Source organism: Rhamphochromis sp. 'chilingali' (assembly GCF_963969265.1).
Source record: "Rhamphochromis sp. 'chilingali' genome assembly, chromosome: 12".
In the NCBI taxonomy this organism is placed as follows: Eukaryota; Metazoa; Chordata; class Actinopteri; order Cichliformes; family Cichlidae; genus Rhamphochromis; species Rhamphochromis sp. 'chilingali'.
Genome location: NC_137939.1, coordinates 10,993,333 through 11,011,004, shown reverse-complemented (window position 1 = coordinate 11,011,004; position 17,672 = coordinate 10,993,333). Strand labels below are relative to the sequence as shown.

Below are 17,672 nucleotides of genomic sequence, written 5' to 3'. Positions count from 1 at the left end.
ATAATAGACAGTAAAAGAATTGATCCGTGAGATGCACTTGAAAAAGTCACTGCAAGTTAACTAAAAAAATGTATGTATGTATATATGTGTGTGTGTGTGTGTGTGTGTGTGTGTGTGTGTGTATGTATATATATATATATATATATATATATATATATATATATATATATGTATATATATGTGTGTGTGTGTGTGTGTGTGTCTATATATATATATATATATATATATATATATATATATATATATATATATAAAAACATTCTTTTTTTTTTTTTTACAAGAAACACATTCTAGTAAGGAAGAGGAAACATTTTGGAAACATCAGAAAGTATTCTTTATTCGCATGGTACTACTCACTCAGCAGGAGTGATGATTTTAATTAACAAATTTGCAGGGAAGGTTATTGATCATAAAAGCGATGGAATGGGACATTGGATCATGGTGTTGATAGAAGTCTGTGAACAGAAAATTATTCTTATCAACGTGAATGGATACAATAACAGGTCTCTAAATAGAAACATGATGTCAAACTTAAGTAAATTAATTGCAAACTGGAGTAATGAGGATGGCTAGTTCTACCCAGGTAATAACTGGAGGCAATTTTAACCTGGCACCAACAACCTGGGCTCGAACTGGCAATCTTCGACGAACTGCCAACTCTTGAGCCACAATCGCCCATATGAGTAGTACAAGCCAGATTGTTTTATTTAGCAAAACTGATTAATAGTTAAATATTATTGTTGAGGGGCACAGACAGGACTCTGCACGCACACACATTTAAAAAAATTGCGTCAACAAAAGGGCACTTTGGGCACCTACCAGGAAAGGGACAGGTGTTCAAGCCCCCCCTTTGCATGTGTCAAAGTATATTTTAAATATTTATTCAATTCTTTTCCAAACCCCAGCAGCTTTCTGTTCTAAGTTTTGAGTCTCTACTAAAATAAAAATAAAAGCACTCTAAGTTCTTTGTTTTTATTCAATAAGCAGCAAAGCTATATACTATTTTTGTGAACTGTGACTTTCCCCTGTTAACCTTTGATCACCCCCTCACCTGTATGTCATCATCCACATGTGTCTTATCAGTTTGCATTTGCCTTTCCTCACTGTTTTGAGTCAAAAACTTAACCAGCCTAAACATTTGGACTGTTTTTGTTGTAACCCACAAAAATCCCTTTTGCCCAGAATGCAATACCACCAAAAGGTAAGGTGTCTATCCTGTGCTGGCACTTTTAAATTTAAGCCAGAGATCAAAAGCCCTGCGTCCTATGATAACTTGGCCATAGTACATGTCAGTCTGTCATAAATTCTGCTGTAATCTTGCTCTTCTTTTTTCACCTCATTATATGACTCTATCTCAGTTATAAACCCCAGTGTGGTTCATTATGGTTTCATCCTGTGCAGATAGTAGGCTACATATGAACTAAAAATGTTAATGATGATGCTCATGATACTCCCCTGTGCCAGTGAAAACTCGATTTGATGTCTTTTGTTGTCTTTTCTTTGGCTACACTGCAAAGAATGTTAGTGATCCAGTTTGATGGAGTTGGAATAACAGCTCCCTCTGGTGTCTGTAGTATGAATAAATTCAGCAATCACTCATTTTGAGGCATGTACTCCACTCTGAGAAGAAAGTGTTTAATGTAGTTTTCTTTGACAAATATTATATGTTAACTTCTCTATGCTCTACTCTGCCGATGACCTTACATCAGCAAGGTGCTTTTAAGCCCCCTCCCCGACCCTCTGTGACTGTAGTTTGGTAAGATGCTAAGATCTTCCGTGCACAAATAGATGTTATATCTGCACTTATAATCAAAAAAGACCTGCATTCCCTCCCTTCTGGCCCACTGTACAGCACTGTAAAAAGTGAAGGAGGGCATGCATTTTGGACTTTTAACTGTATTTTCATTAGTTTTACGCTATTTATAGACATTTAAAATGACACCTGTTTTTCACTATCTATTATTGAAATACAACTTTGTTTTATAATTGCAAGACAGCCTGGGAAATAAGCCACCAGAATTCTTTCTTTAGTTTTTACATTTAATTCTTACAATAAAGATTTGTGATATTATATTATATTATATTATATTATATTATATTATATTATATTATATTATATTATATTATATTATATTTGACCTTGTTGTTTTACACCGGAAGTATTACATACGTTACCAGCGCGTTGCAACTTCCGGTGTGCCATAATACCGCTGCGCATATTTCAGGTTTGTTTGACCATTTCATTCGCTCGGTCAATAATTTTAAAGTTAACTGCATTTATGCTTTCAGTTTTAGATATGCACACGCCTATATGTGTGTAATTGATTAACATTATTGGCAATATGAGTAGTTTCTTTCAACACCATCTTATTAGCTGTTGAAGTTGTTTAGCAGTGATTCCCCATGTTAGCTTTCGCTAACTACCGTTTAGTAGCTAGCTTGTTAGCATCCACCGCTTTAGTCAGCCGATTTAGCAAGAAGTCGCTTTTCGACTGTTGCTCTATGTATATATAAACTTAATATTGGGTATTTTATTTTTGGTGGCGACCTGTACGTGTCTAACTACACTTGGTTGGCGTCTCTGATATATGAAAGTGGTAAAAATGACTGACGGCTGAGCAACACTTGAACTCTCCGACACACTGCACGAGGGCATTAAACAGCGTGTACACAGTGTATGTTATGTCCACCGGCTAAAATTGGAAATCCGCAAGTCTTTCATTGTCTTCCGTTACTTTATTTAATTATTTCAAAAGCCGTAATCTGTTTTTATTAGTAGTTGTCCAAAGCAAAGACGGGGGTGGGATTCTGAAGCGTTGATCCTAATTCAGTTGAATGGTAAATTAAATCAGTAATTAACAAATGGTAAGCCCCTTTCTCTGATTCAAACAAAGCTAAGCTAAGGAGACAGTACTGAACCCTCTGTGTGTTTGTGTTGCAAAGCAGGCGGTGGAGAGCAGACGCCGATGGGGGACGAAAAAGACACCTGGAAAGTTAAAACTCTTGATGAAATCTTACTAGAGAAGAAACGCAGAAAAGAATTACAAGAGAAAACTGATCCGAAACGCCAGAAAAATGTAAAGTATCTAAAAGCTAATATACACTCTATGTTACACATGCATGCTGACACAGAATGCAACAAACAGATTTGTGAGTTAATGTCTTAGGTCTCAGTTATTGTCATGTTAGCATTTTTATCTTAAAACCCAGATGTTAATTTAGGATTGGAATATAGAATTTATTAAGAAACATAGCCTAATTAATTTTGTCTAAACATTAGTGAAGTTGCTAAATACAAAAATGTTGTGGTCTTTTTTTGTATGTTAGCCCTCTTGTACTCACTGTCTTCTTGTAGGCTTTAACCCCAAATTCTGGATTTCTTGTCTTGGCCAGTTCTCAAAGGGCCTTGCTTCACAGGCGGATGATCGGGAAGCCAAACGAGACACTCCGGAGGAAGGAGAACTTCGGGATCAAAGAATGGAAATAACAATTCGTAACTCGCCATATGCACGTCAAGACTCAATGGAGGACAGGTACTTGGAAGTTGGGGGAAATTATGAGTGGGTAAACTGATCCATGACTTTTTCTTCTTTTTTTTAAATGTGGAAATTAGTATACATAACCAGCAGAAGCTACTATAACATACAGCTAGCATGCAGGTTAGCAGCAATAACTTATTACAAAGTTATAAGAGCTTAAAGCTGCTGTATAATGTTAATTCAGGTCACGTTTTTTTGTTGTTGTTGTTGTTGGGCTTTTTTTGTTATTGTGCGGCAAAGCAAATTTGCTGTATCAGTTGGGACAGCACAACAATACAGAGGACACACTAAACATGCAATGCAAAATTACAACATAAGGGCAAAAAATTATGAACATGCAAAATATAGTACAATACAGTACAGAGTACTATAAATAATATAATTAATATAAATAGTAGCAGATTATTGACTTTTAAGTAGTCTGCTATTGCTTATAAGTGGTTATAAAGCCAATTCTGAACAGATTTATTTTATTTTATTTTTTTAGTGGAATGATCCATAAGGGTATTAGACAGATATTGGTTCTGAATTGGTGCAACTCTCCTCACAATGTTTTCTTTGTTTCTTTTAGAGGGGAAGAAGACGAATCACTAGCAATTAAGCCTCCACAGCAAATAGCAAGAAAGGACAAATCTCACCACAGAAAAGAGGAGAAGCGAAAAGATAAAAGACGTCATCGCAGTCACTCAGCTGAAGGAGGTTCAGAGACTCTGCTTCACATGTTTTACAGATACATATTTTTATTTTTAGGGCTGTTTTTTCATGTCTGTTTGTTACTTAAACAGCAGGAAAACATGCACGACTCAAAGATAAAGAAAAAGAGCGCGAAAGCGATCGCAGGAAACGTCACTGGGAAGAGGACAAAGCCCGGCGAGACTGGGAAAGGCAGAAAAGAAGGGAACAGGCCAGAGCTCATTCACGTAGAGAGAGGTGAGCACCAACTTTGGCCAGAAGTAAATAATCTCATGTCAGTTCAGATAATTTCTGATAATTTTGCCTCTTTGATATTGTCAACGCTAACTTGTTTGAAAATCTGTTTTGTTGAACTTTTGTTGATTGCATGTCAGAATGTTAAATCCTGTCAGCGCTAATGTGTTTGATCCTTTAAAAAAACACTAATTTTATATGTGATGTTTTTTTTTAATTAAATAAAGACATGAAACATAAATAATTCAAGTTAATACTTAACTACTGTCCATTTAAAGAAACCAAAGAAAGCAGTGACAAGAGTGAACTTTGGATTATCCAAACAGACCTCCAGTGGACTCTGCTGGGTTTTTTTTGGATCACAGGGACCGACTGGAGCAGCTCGAGCGCCAGCGGGAGCGTGACCGAAAGCTCTGGGAACAGCAGAAAGAACAACGAGAGCTAAAAGACCGGGAGAGGAGAGCTGAAGAGCGACGCAAAGAAAGAGGGACTCGACGAGAAGGTCAGTGAGTGTAACTAAACATGGTGTCCTTTCCCAGCTGTGTAATTTCAACACAGAAGAAGAGTCATAATTTTATTCTCATGTAACTGGGGAAGCAAATGTATTTAAGCAAGTAAGCAAATGTCTCAAAATGCTAAACTGTGACTTGATGGATTGGGATTTTTAGACCCTGCAGCCTGTCAGGCAAACCTGCATCAGTGATTACCTAATTAATTTTTCTCATCTAAAGTGCCATCTCGGATGCTACCTGAGGAATATGATGACAAGCCAAAACAAAGTCACCGCAGCCGTAGTCCAGTACGTGTTCCCAGAGAAAGGTCTGATCACAGTGAAACACGGAAAAGCGGATGTGAGTTTTAAATTGTTCTTGTTTTTTTTTTTTTAATCAATGGTTATTGTTGAGACTATTAAGAGATTATTGTGGCTCCAACGTAACTCATACTAATTTTAATTTTTTTCTTTTCTGCAGCATCAAAAGAAGAGAAGCCTGAGAGCAAGGATCTGCTTGCTGATCTGCAGGATATCAGTGATAATGAAAGGAAGACTAGCACTGCAGAATCCTCCCTGGGTGAGTTAAATTGTAACCTACAGATTTAGCAATTAGCAGATAATAATAATAATAATAATAATAATACATTTATAGGCGCCTTTCAGACCCTCAAGGTCACCTTACAGTAACACGTAAACAATACCATAAAAAACACAAGAAAAATGCATATATAGCAAACATGGTAGATAAAATTTAGACATAAACAGTCATAAAAGTATAAAAGCAAATATAAAAACTGAGCAAGGTAAAAATGGCCTAAGACAGATCAGGTGTATGCAATTCTAAATAGATGAGTTTTGAGTAGTGATTTAAAAGTGGGGAGACAGTGTGTGGTCCGTAGAGCAAGTGGAAGTGCATTCCAAAGTCTCGGGGCAGAACAACTAAAGGCTCTGAGTCCCATGGTAGTCAGGCGAGCAGGTGGAACTGACAGAAGGGAGGCTGAAGAAGAGCGGAGTGTACGAAGGGGTGAGTATGTATGGAGAAGATCGGATAGATATGGAGGAGCAAGGTTATGAAGTGCTTTGAAAGTGAGAAGCAGGATCTTGAAATTGACACGGAGGTGAATTGGGAGCCAATGGAGCTGTTTAAGAACAGGTGTTATATGTTCAGTGGATCTAGTTCTGGAAATAATATGAGCAGCTGTATTTTGAACCAACTGCAATTTATGGAGGGATTTATGAGGTAGACCATAGAGAAGAGAATTACAGTAATCCAGACGAGATGTGACAAGAGCATTGACAAATATGGCGGTACTGTGTAGTGTGAGTGAGGGACGAAGACGGTTATTACGGAGATGAAAGTAGGAAGACCGAGTGATATTATTTATATGTGCTGTGAAAGACAGAGTGCTATCGAGGATGACACCAAGACTCTTAACCTGAGGGGATGGTGTGACAACAGAGTTATCAATGGATAACGAAAGACTGGTTGGAATTGTAGTCAGTTTTGATCTGGTGCCTATTAAAATGAATTCTGTTTTATTGCCATTAAGTTTAAGAAAGTTAAACTTAATGGATGTCAAAGACTCCACTACAGCAGACGATTAATATTGATAGGGATGTTCGTTGATTGGTCAAACTTGGTAAGACTTCTGATCATCATCAGAAGAATAGGATGACAACAAATATCTACCACAGCTCACTGTGTTAGGAAGGCTCTGTAGATTTGCAATAGGGCTGCATGATTTTGCATAAAATGAGAATCACGATTTTTTGGCTTAGAATTGAGATCACGATTCTCTCACGATTTTCTTTTCCAGTATAAATATTTATTGCACTTATCAACTGCACATCAACTTCGTAACAGTTGAGACTGAACATAAAAACAATAAATAAACATAAAAACAACAAATGTCTCACGTTTTGCTGTTGCCGCAAAATGTTGTACTGCTTGAAATTCCGTCTCCACCGTTGCTCGACACTGCGTGCATAGAACAGGTAGTGCAACAATAGAAAAATAGTTGCGGGACGGCACTGTGTAGCATTTGTCTAGGGTGTTGATCATTTTCCTAAATCCCTCGTTTTGCACAGTGTTGATGGGAGCCATAATCTTTGGTCAGGTGATAAGTGATAGCCTCCGTAATTTCTTTGTGCCTGCGGGAGTTTGACGGGTATAGGGAAGCGCTGAATAAGGTTCCCGTTATTGATGTTTGGGTGGTTGACCGGGACGGATTTTCTCCTGTCACTTTCTCGTCATCCCTGACGTGCTCGCCGTTGTTTTTTCCCTGCTAATTTTAGCATCACACGGCACAGCTTCTGTATCACGTGGTATAAGGCTCCGCCCTTGTCATTTGTTGAGCAGGAAGAGTGAGCGCTTGTTTTCATGCAGATTACGTCCCGGATCAAAATGCGGTACAATCGTGGTCGTCGTCTTTTTTTTTTTTTTTTATATTAATCGTTGTCATTTGGAAATGAGATCGCACATAAGTATGAATCGAGATCGCGATTTTCTAACGATTAATCGTGCAGCCCTAATTTGCAGTTAATTTCCAGTTTTTAAACAGTTTTTTTATCTTTCCTTATTTCATTTAGCATCAGCGTCTGTTTCTGAGGAAGAGGAAGATGAGGAGGAAGATGAAGAAGAGTCCAGCAGCCAGAGTGAGGGTGAAGAAGAAGAAGAGGAGGAATCTGCTTCAGGCTCAGGGCGGTCTGAGCAGAGTGCAGGTACAAATATTTGTGGCCCATACGGTTCTATCACTGCCATCAGATGCTTATCAAAGTGGCTTTCTTCCTCTCAGAAGACGTGAGTGAGGACGAGCAGTCTGGGGAAGATTTTGAACAAGAGAGGGAAAATGGAAATCACATACCTGCAGGTGAGTAAACCTCAGATATCAAAGAGAGTAGAAATCATATTTGGAGAAGTAGAGAGTTGGTTTTTTTTCTTAGCTTTTTATACCCAGCCAGGACTCTAACACTGCAGACTGTGCCTTTAAGAAACAATCGCACCACCATAAGGGCAAAACACAGAAATAGTATGAAATAGTATTCAGGCAAGAATGAAAAAAAAGTTCCTTAAATTAAGCCCTTTACTTTACTTTAGTTTTATATTCGGTAATTAGATGACATCAAGGCATCTGTATAGCTAGATTTTATCAGCCAAATGTTACTGTGCAAAAAATTCAGTACTGTTAAAAATGTACAGGATTTTCACATTTAAGAGAACACATTTTCTGATGGTGTTTTGAAGATGTGTATAGATTTTTTTATTTGATTGTTTTGACCTTATGTCACTAAATTGATTGATTGAATCTTTATTTTGAACATGTTGAAAAAGTATAAAAAAAAAAAAATAGAATTAAAAGAGACAAATGAACAAAGCAAACCAAAGGAAAACGAGCAACCACAACTCCAAATAACGTCCATGTTCAAAAAGGAGCAGGAAGAAGCATAAGCTTATTTAATCCCACCCCTTTTCCACTATCTAGTATCAATAGACTACAGAAATACCTCCTTGTAATTACATTATATGTTATGTGTAATTTTTTTTTTTTTTTTTTTTTTTTTTTAATATATACACATATATGTTTCTATCTATCCATACCTACGTATATACACACACGCACATATACACATTTTCAATAACCCCATTAACACCTGAAGGATACACAACCTACAATTTTATATATATTTAATATATATATATATATATATATATATATATATATATATATATATATACATACATACACACACATACACATATATATACATACATATATATATACATACATACATATACACATATATATATATATACATACATACATACATATACACATATATATATATACCCATACCAACAAACCCGTGCATGCGCACACACATGAAAATATTAGACAAGAACACCCTATCAAATCTCTACCTTTTCCCTGTACCCTGTAAAAACCATATCCTTAAACCGCTTTTTAAACTGCGCCATGCTTAATTACATAAATTAATTACAACATTAGCATGGCAAAAGAAAAGAATCTTTAAAGTCATCATTTTTAACTCAAACTATGGCTGTTTTTTGTTTTTAACTACTGTGATTTAGTAATGATGCAAAATAAATACTCTCTGTAGCACATTCATAAATGACTAAACTTCTGATAAAAACTCCCCTCGATCACAATCTACACAACATTATCGCCACAAGCTAAAAATGGAAAAGTCATCAGCATCACTAATGAGGCACGTTTTGGTGGCTGATGGGTCACACCTCAGGTGTGTGTGACTGTGCTGTGGATGTTCCTCTCATATCTGAGAAGTTTGCTGAATGAGCATTTGTGTACAAATCACACATTGTTTGGAGTTTATTCATCTGAAAATTCCAGTAATTTAAATTTTCTGACATAATTTTGAGAGATCTTATCTTAATTTCATGGAAAACGAATATTGTACATATTGGAATGTCTTCTTGATTGCTCCATCACATGGCTGTTTTTGTGCAGAGTTGGGATTCTTGTCCTGCTTTTGGACAGCTTTTCCTGTGCTGTGTCACATTTATGAACCATGTTACTGGGAAACTATTCTTTATCTCATCCAACCGATGAGCGAAGTGGGTGTTGTCTTGCTATCCCTAAATGATTCCCCAAAAGTGCTGCTACTCCTAAAGTAGAGGTTCCCAAAGTGTGGGGCGCAGAGCCATTGCGGGGGGGGGGGGCAGTATGAAAAGAAAGGGGGAAAAAAATGAATGCTTGGATGAATGCTTCCAAGCCAAAGACTAGAAAATATGATGAAGCATATCTTCCCTTTGGCTTTACATGCAAAAGTGCCAAGGTAGGTCTCCCCTGCAGAGTTTGTTTTCCTTACAGACAAACAGTATCCCACATTCTTGATTTTTAGTTCACAAACACTTCTTATAATGACTAACTGCTCCTGAAATTTTGGCGATGTTAGCTGTTTATACAGTAAAGTTACAGTGGGATACAAATAATATCAGGCTGATCCTGCCACCATTTGTTCCCCCGGTTCAAATCACGGACAAACAGTATCCCGCAGCTGTTTGTTTTTGAACCCATTTTGCACATAGAGGCATTTTTTTGAAAAATGTATTGATAGCAATGTTGAATATTATTACACAGAAAAACAACTACATGTAAAATTACGCCGTGACGTCTCTGCCTTTCTAAATGGAGGGACAGTAACTGCGTGTGTATATGTAAGCGTGTAAAAACTGAATATAGTCAGATTAACAGTAGCAGTATTTTGTCTATCTGTTATTGTAGAAATTCATCTCATGTAAACAATAACATGGCGCACAGCGTGACGTCAAAAAAGGCACACACCTTTGATGTTGCGTGACAAACTCCGTATTCCTCATCCACACGTAAACGCAAAAACAGAGTTTTCGAAAATCTCCAACCTGGCAGGAGTTTTTCAAAATCTTGTAAAACAAGATTTTGTAATACATTACAATTTAGAAACTAAATTGTAATGTATTCATTTAAAATGCATACCTTATTTATAACATGTAACCGTTTACCACACAGTACCAGAGTCCCGTTTTGACCATGACTCAGAAGAGAGTGGTGAGGACATGGAGGAGGAGGAGGAGGAGGAAGATGAGGAGGAAGAAGAAGCAGGAGAGGGGGAACCCACCCCTCACTCTCAAACTCATTCCCGTTCAGCCACTCCAGAAGGGAACTACATCCCAGAGTCTCCCCCAGTCTCACCTGTGGAGCTGAAGAAGGAGCTGCCCAAATATCTGCCGGCTTTTCAGGTTAGGGTCACAAATGTTGCGCATCATCCATATGAGCGCAAATTATGGATGTATGTTATTATTTTTGGCCCATTTTCTGTATGTTATAATCTTGACTTGCATTTTGTGTTCAGGGTTGCCGCAGTGTTGAGGAATTTCAGTGTTTGAATCGCATAGAGGAGGGAACCTACGGCGTGGTGTACAGAGCCAAGGACAAAAAGACCGGTATGAAAAGAAAGATACTCATCTATTTACTTTTGTGCTCTTCAGCTGGGTTTATTGTTTTTAGTAAAACTGACTATAGTATCATGTTCACAGATGAGATTGTTGCGCTGAAAAGGCTGAAGATGGAGAAGGAGAAGGAGGGCTTTCCCATCACATCTTTAAGAGAAATCAATACAATTCTCAAAGCTCAACATCCAAACATTGTCACAGTAAGGGTAAGAAAACATTTTGATATTTGCTTAGCGATTAACATTTCACCATTTACAGCTTCTACTAATGATTTGTACATACAACTAATCCTTTCCTATCAGGAAATAGTTGTTGGAAGCAATATGGACAAGATCTACATTGTGATGAACTATGTAGAACATGATCTGAAGAGTCTGATGGAAACAATGAAGCAGCCCTTCCTGCCAGGTAGAATGGATACATTGCTTGAATCCATTTTCGTGTATGTCTGTGTGAGAGAAAGGTTGAAAAAAGATCTTCTGACTTCAGTAGAATGTAAGATCTCATAGATGTTTCTTTGCTTCTGGGTTTACCTCTGAAGGTAGTTAACTGTACAATGTGCCACCTTCTCTTCCAGGAGAAGTAAAGACTCTGATGATTCAGTTGCTCCGAGGAGTCCGACACCTCCACGATAATTGGATTCTTCACCGTGATCTGAAGACGTCCAATTTGCTGCTGAGCCACAAGGGTATTCTCAAGGTATACCAGGAGAGCAATTCTAACTCTGAGGGACTAATGGTGTGGTAACCTTAGGCTACGTTCACACTGCAGGCGAAAGCGCATCAAGTCCGACTTTTTTGACCCTGTGCGACCTATATCCGATCATGGTATGACAGTGTGAACAGCACAAATCCAACATTTTAAAAACCGATCTGGGTCACTTTCGTATGTGGTACTGAATCAGATACATATCTGATGTTTTAGAACGCAACTGCTGTTTGAATGGTCAGGTCGCATTAAATCAGTCTTTTACGTCACTGACACAAGACAGACGCCAATTATCAGCGCCCGAGAAGACATCGTGAACGCTTCTTGGCCATCCAGTGAAACTGTTGGGAAGACGATGTTGGAGAAACGTGAACATGTTATTTGTACTGTATAATCTGCAGATTCTGACAGAAATCAGCAACTATCCTTTGAAGCACCGCTCCTCTCTAAAACAGCAATAAGGATAATTATTAGGCCATATGTAAATAACAAAATAACTTTATAACTTAAAGCAAAATTCTAAATGTAAAGTCAGAAACAAGTCTTTATATTAAGGGCCATCAGTCAAACAATACTGTTTGCTCTGGGTCTAAATAGAGCGCGTTGTGTGTGACGTCTTCTTTTGCACATGCTTTGAGGGGTCACACTAGAGTGCGTTTGCTGTCGCATTTTATTTGTAGTGTCAACAAGCAGACAAAAAAAATCGGATTTGATCAAAAAATCGGAATTGACCTGCAGTGTGAACGAAACCTGAGACACTGATAGTTGGTTTATCACTAGTCTTCATTAAGAACAGTCACTAGATGACAACACTTAAAAGTCCTGGTTTGACTCTTAAATACTGTCTCACTTTTTTTACATTTTTTTTTATCTTTCACATTTGTTTTTAAAGCATAGTAATGGAGGAAAGCCAAAAGGTGATTTCATTAATCTGTCTTTCCAACAAGCTAGCAGCGTGAACACAGTTGCATAAACAACACATGATTAGTAGAATTCAATTAGAGCATGAATTTCTGGCAAAGTGTAGTGAAGACTGGGTCCATGTGTAAATAAACAAAATTTTTACAGACACTTGTTGGTGTGAATTTTATGCAAATTGGCAGTAGATAATGTGAATTACACTCGATTGTGTAATTTTTTTTCAAATTGAATATGACTCCCTGCTGCCAGGATTTGCAGTCATTTGATTTCTTCTTTAATGGTCAGATGATTTTGATATAAACATCTTTAATGCTGAAATACTGTTATTTAGCCCAAACTAGAGCATTTCAAAGGTCTCCTCATCCGTCTTGGATTGTAGATTGGTGACTTTGGTTTGGCCCGGGAGTACGGTTCCCCCCTGAAGCCTTACACCCCGGTGGTGGTTACCCTGTGGTACAGATCGCCTGAGCTGCTGCTTGGAGCCAAGGTGAGAATTCAAATTCACACACTGCAGGAGTCTGATGAATCCTGAATACAATAGCTGAAACTACAGACAGTAAAGTGATGGCCTTTCATAGATAATAGTTACATCATCCTGACTGATTGTTTTACACAAAGGCATATCTCTCCAATAGAAGACAACATCTGTTGAGCATTTGGCTTGTAACACACCAAATACCACAAAATACTATTAGAGTTTTACATTGCATGTTTTATGCCGTCAGACGGCAGAGGCCTAGCGACCCATCAGTGTGCATCCACTTTCACATAAACTCCAGGAGGAACGTGCCAGGCAGACAGTCTACTTTATGTTTCTGTGGACTGCCACTGTGTTTGTTCTTCTCTCCGCAGGAATACTCCACAGCTGTGGACATGTGGTCAGTGGGCTGCATATTTGGCGAGCTTCTCACCCAGAAGCCTCTCTTCCCTGGAAAATCTGAAATTGACCAAATTAACAAGATTTTCAAGGTAAATGCTTTCATTTGTGCTTATAAAAGGTGGGGTATTGTCACTATAAATATTAAAGCTTTTCTTTTTACTGCTTGTAAGGTTTTCTGTCAGAGTGCAGTTCTGCAGTGAACCACAGGGTGGAGCTGCTGGTAGCTGTCACCCCAGATGATGTTGTTATACCTTACACTAAATGATCTAAATTAGGCATAACAGCAATATGAAGCGATGTTACCTGGGCCTCCCATGTTGTTGTTACCAGTGATCAGTTTTGAAATGCACCAAGGACTGGCTACTTGCCACTTCTGCAGTTAATGAGCACATCAGCCAAACTGGGAATCTCTCGTGTCCACTTTTTGTTTTTGTTTTGTTTTTTTGGGGGAGTGGACTAAAAGTATGTCTGCTGACTTGTCTGTGTTGACTCTAGGATCTAGGGTCGCCCAGCGAGAAGATCTGGCCCGGCTACAGCGAGCTGCCCGCTGTGAAGAAGATGACTTTCACAGAATACCCCTACAACAACCTGCGAAAGCGCTTTGGAGCACTGCTGTCAGACCAAGGCTTTGACCTCATGAACAAGTAGGATTTTTAGAGACTTTTTTTTACTCTTGCATAAGAAACATAACTCCTTTCACTGCACTGCAGTCAGGTTGTAGTATTGCAGCTATTGTCTGTTTTCATGTGTCTGTAGATTCTGTGTTTTCAAAAGATACTAAAGAGGTTATAAACCATAAAGACACCATTTGAAAAGAAAGGTCAAATACATTATAAATTAGCCATTTTTAAGGAATAGAGAATAAGTCCCATAGACTTGTGTAAATATTTGATGGCAAATTTTCAGTGTTGAGAGAACACATATCACTGGTATACAGTGATGAAGAGCATGTATTAGGTAACAATCAGCATGGCTCCTGCAGTGGAAATTGCCTTACTTGGACGAACCCTTTTCTACCCTGTCAAATTCTGTTACTCTTTCCACAGCTTTTTATTTAGTCGGTGCACTTCTGGCAAGCTTTCTTAAAACATGACAGCAGTAGTGGATATATCCCAGCAGGAGTCCAGTTCCATCCCCCTTGTTCCGTTTCACACACACGCACTCACCATGGTGACGCTCCACAGTACAGGAAAATGTTTTAGAAAACACACATTTAATAGGGAAAATCAGTGATGGCTTCATAATTCTTCTCTCACATTCCAAAGATCAGCTTTGTTCTGCACTGCGCAGATGAGCTTCTCAACTCTCCTCTCAGGTCTTTAACCAGCCACAGAAACTTTTCTCTACACCTGTAAATGACAAAACCATGCTGGTCAGCTAGCTCCCAGCTGCAGAGGATGGTAACAACATGTTTGCTGTGCTGCTGTGTGAGGAACCACAATTTGGTGGAAATTTGGTTCATTTCCAAAATTGCTGAAACTTCAGCTGTCAGTGTACAACACGTAGGGAAGTGCTGTTAGAAAAGCTTCACAACGGAGCAGTACAGAGAAACTTTGGAGGTGTATCTGGCAGGTTGACATTGCAGAGCAATGGTTTTTTTGGTTGTTGTTTGCAATATCACACCTCTCCTGTGTGTGAAAGCATTTGAAGACCCAGATTCAGTGTCTAACTGAAGGAGGTTTCAATTCACAACTCTTTAACCTGTTATACGTTTACCATTTCAACATGTAGTAGTTAAGAGATCCCAATTTTAATCCTCCTAGAGAGCCAGAATCCTGCCTGTTTTCTGTCCTGTTTCTATCCTGTTAGATAATGAGTTTCCATTACCTGGTGTCCCGTGCATAAATAGGACCGTAGTCCTCAAATGAAAAGCAGCTGGGTCCTCAGTCAAGAAAAGGAACAAGCTTACAGGACAGGAAGAGTGCACATTTTTGTAATTCCATAACAAAATGGTGCATTGGACACAAGTAGCAGGTTTTGTCTTATGTTGCTAGTATAGTGCTCTTGTCTTCTAGACCTGGTGTCTGTCTAATCCCAGCCATTAATCCTCCTGTAGATATCCTCTCACGTTAAATTAGAGATCATTTGTTTTGTAAAATCTTTTATGTTTAATGTCTGCACTCACTTACGGAGGGTTCCCCTCAGACACAGTCTGAGTCTGTGTTGCTCCTGTCATGTATAATTACGACTGTTTGCAGAAACTCTCTGGCCTTTGGCATCAGCACCACACCTTGTGTTCAGACTGTGTCACTACAGGGCCTGTTATACACTGTTATACACTAAACACTTTTGTTCTTTGACTATGTAAGAGTAACTTTGCAGAATAATCAGAGTGATCCTTGTTAATATTATTTGGGGACGTTGAAGATTAGGTGGGTAGTCCTTCTGTAGACAACCACATTGTGAATATGAATTTTTTGACATCATTTAGAGTAGAAAAAGTAGGGAAAACAACGGTGAAATGGAGCTTTTCGAGCATTTTGATGCCAGTTATATGCCAGCGTTACTCAGTGTGACTGTGACCCAATAAAGTAAAAGTCAGCTGGCACATGTGTAATCTTCAAATGTTCGCATCAGACACAACCATCAGCAGGACTTTGATTACACAGAAAGATCGCACAGAAAGATCGCTCCTTCATGGTTAATCCTACCTACAGAGCCCTGATTGGTTTTCCAACTGTGGAACTGGCCTTCATTGAGCTAAAAGGCAGACCCGTTTGAATAGCAGAGAAAAAAAAAACCTGAGGTGAGAGCAGGTCTGGCAGTTTTGTCCACACAAGAAGCCTGAGTTCTCCGAGGCAGTTTGGCATCTCTGATGAAACGCTGCTAAAACATAAGTTTAAAATTATTATTGATTGTTTTCCAGGTTCCTCACCTACTGCCCCAGTAAGAGGATTTCATCAGATGAGGCTCTCAAACATGAGTACTTCAGGGAGTCTCCTCTCCCCATTGACTCCTCGATGTTCCCCACCTGGCCGGCTAAGAGCGAGCAGCAGAGGGTGAAGCGAGGCACCAGTCCTCGTCCACCCGAGGGAGGCCTGGGCTACAGTCACCTGGTAAGAGCATTAGGCCTGACTTTTCTCCATTACACACAGCTACCAGGCTTTCTGAACGCTGCCTGTGTTAAATAGATTACAGACCTACAGGCTTCTGCTTTGTGTCCGCGTATTTCCTCCTCGTGTTTTCCATGATGAGCACTTTTTAGTTCCTAATGTTTTCAGCAGTGGTCCGGCTCACCCAGCAGCTTAAGGCCACTACTGAGATTTTTCAGTGGAATTAAGTGTTGGTATTTGCTGCCTTACACGCCAATTAGACCATGACAAGTGTATTTTTGTCTCACTTTTCTTCTCGTCAGGGTGAAAAAAAGCTTGAGCTTGTGATTAAGTATTTGGAGTGTTAATAATAATAGTCTTAATACAAACTGTTAGTTGTAATCAAATCCGTCATTAAATTCAGGTTAGGGGTTTCCAAAGGTAACTAGAGTCATAAAATAATATTGGTCAGTTTTGTAATAAGCATGTAAGAAGTGCAAGATTTCAAAAGTTTTTGTTAATATTACAAGTTGTGAATGTTTCCATTGTCTCTGTAGGGCGATGATGACCTGAGAGATACTGGCTTCCACTTGACAACCAGCTATCAGGGGGCATCTGCAGTCGGTCCAGGATTCAGCCTCAAGTTCTGAGCCTCAAGCTTCAGGACGCCCAGCTGGAAAACAGGAAAAGATCCAGCAAAGACTCGTGGGACTTCTTGTTTTGTTTTGTTTTTTGTTTGGAACCGGATCGTATCACTGGTTTACAGCTTTAGAGCAGATCAGTATCTGATCATTTACAACTGTTACCACATAGTCAAGACTGTCTCACAGCAAGACTGATGGCTCAAACCTGTTGAATTTCCACTCTTCCTGTTTGGGTTTTTTTTTTTTTTTTTTTTTTAAATATTAAGCCATTTAACTAACTGAAATGTGACCTTTGTAGCTCTTAAAGAGGAGAAACAACCATAAATCTATTCGAAAGTGTTTCTCTCATGTTTGACTTTTATTTTCCCTTTTATATTTCATGAGAGAGGACCAGGTTTTATAAATGGTTGGTATTTCCTGGCTGCCTGAGCTACTGTATAATGATGCAGCATTTGCTGTGTGTTCCATCCAGCATAATGTTAAAATTTAAATGGGAATGTCAGCTCTCCTGATGACAGGGAACTGATGTTTTTGCTAGAAATAAAGTTTGAAACTTT

The 17,672-nt window shown here is 38.7% G+C and overlaps 1 protein-coding gene across 4 annotated transcripts; it reads left to right on the top strand.

Moving 5' to 3' along the window:
• The first annotated feature begins 2,183 nt into the window (after positions 1-2,183).
• On the top strand, positions 2,184-17,672 carry cdk11b (cyclin dependent kinase 11B). 4 transcript variants are annotated; one of them, XM_080898982.1, is made up of 20 exons: positions 2,184-2,225; positions 2,947-3,077; positions 3,394-3,533; positions 4,111-4,238; positions 4,328-4,469; positions 4,832-4,968; positions 5,198-5,317; positions 5,438-5,536; positions 7,549-7,680; positions 7,755-7,829; positions 10,488-10,717; positions 10,831-10,921; positions 11,015-11,136; positions 11,233-11,338; positions 11,508-11,629; positions 12,939-13,046; positions 13,412-13,528; positions 13,935-14,083; positions 16,306-16,495; positions 17,029-17,672. In XM_080898982.1, exons 2-20 carry the CDS (start codon positions 2,967-2,969, stop codon positions 17,119-17,121), a joined length of 2,412 nt encoding a protein of 803 aa, XP_080755108.1. In that variant the 5' UTR covers positions 2,184-2,225; positions 2,947-2,966; the 3' UTR covers positions 17,122-17,672. The 4 variants fall into 4 exon arrangements, with proteins under 4 accessions (XP_080755108.1, XP_080755106.1, XP_080755107.1 ...); XM_080898980.1 differs by having other exon boundaries at positions 4,793-4,968; XM_080898981.1 differs by having other exon boundaries at positions 4,325-4,469.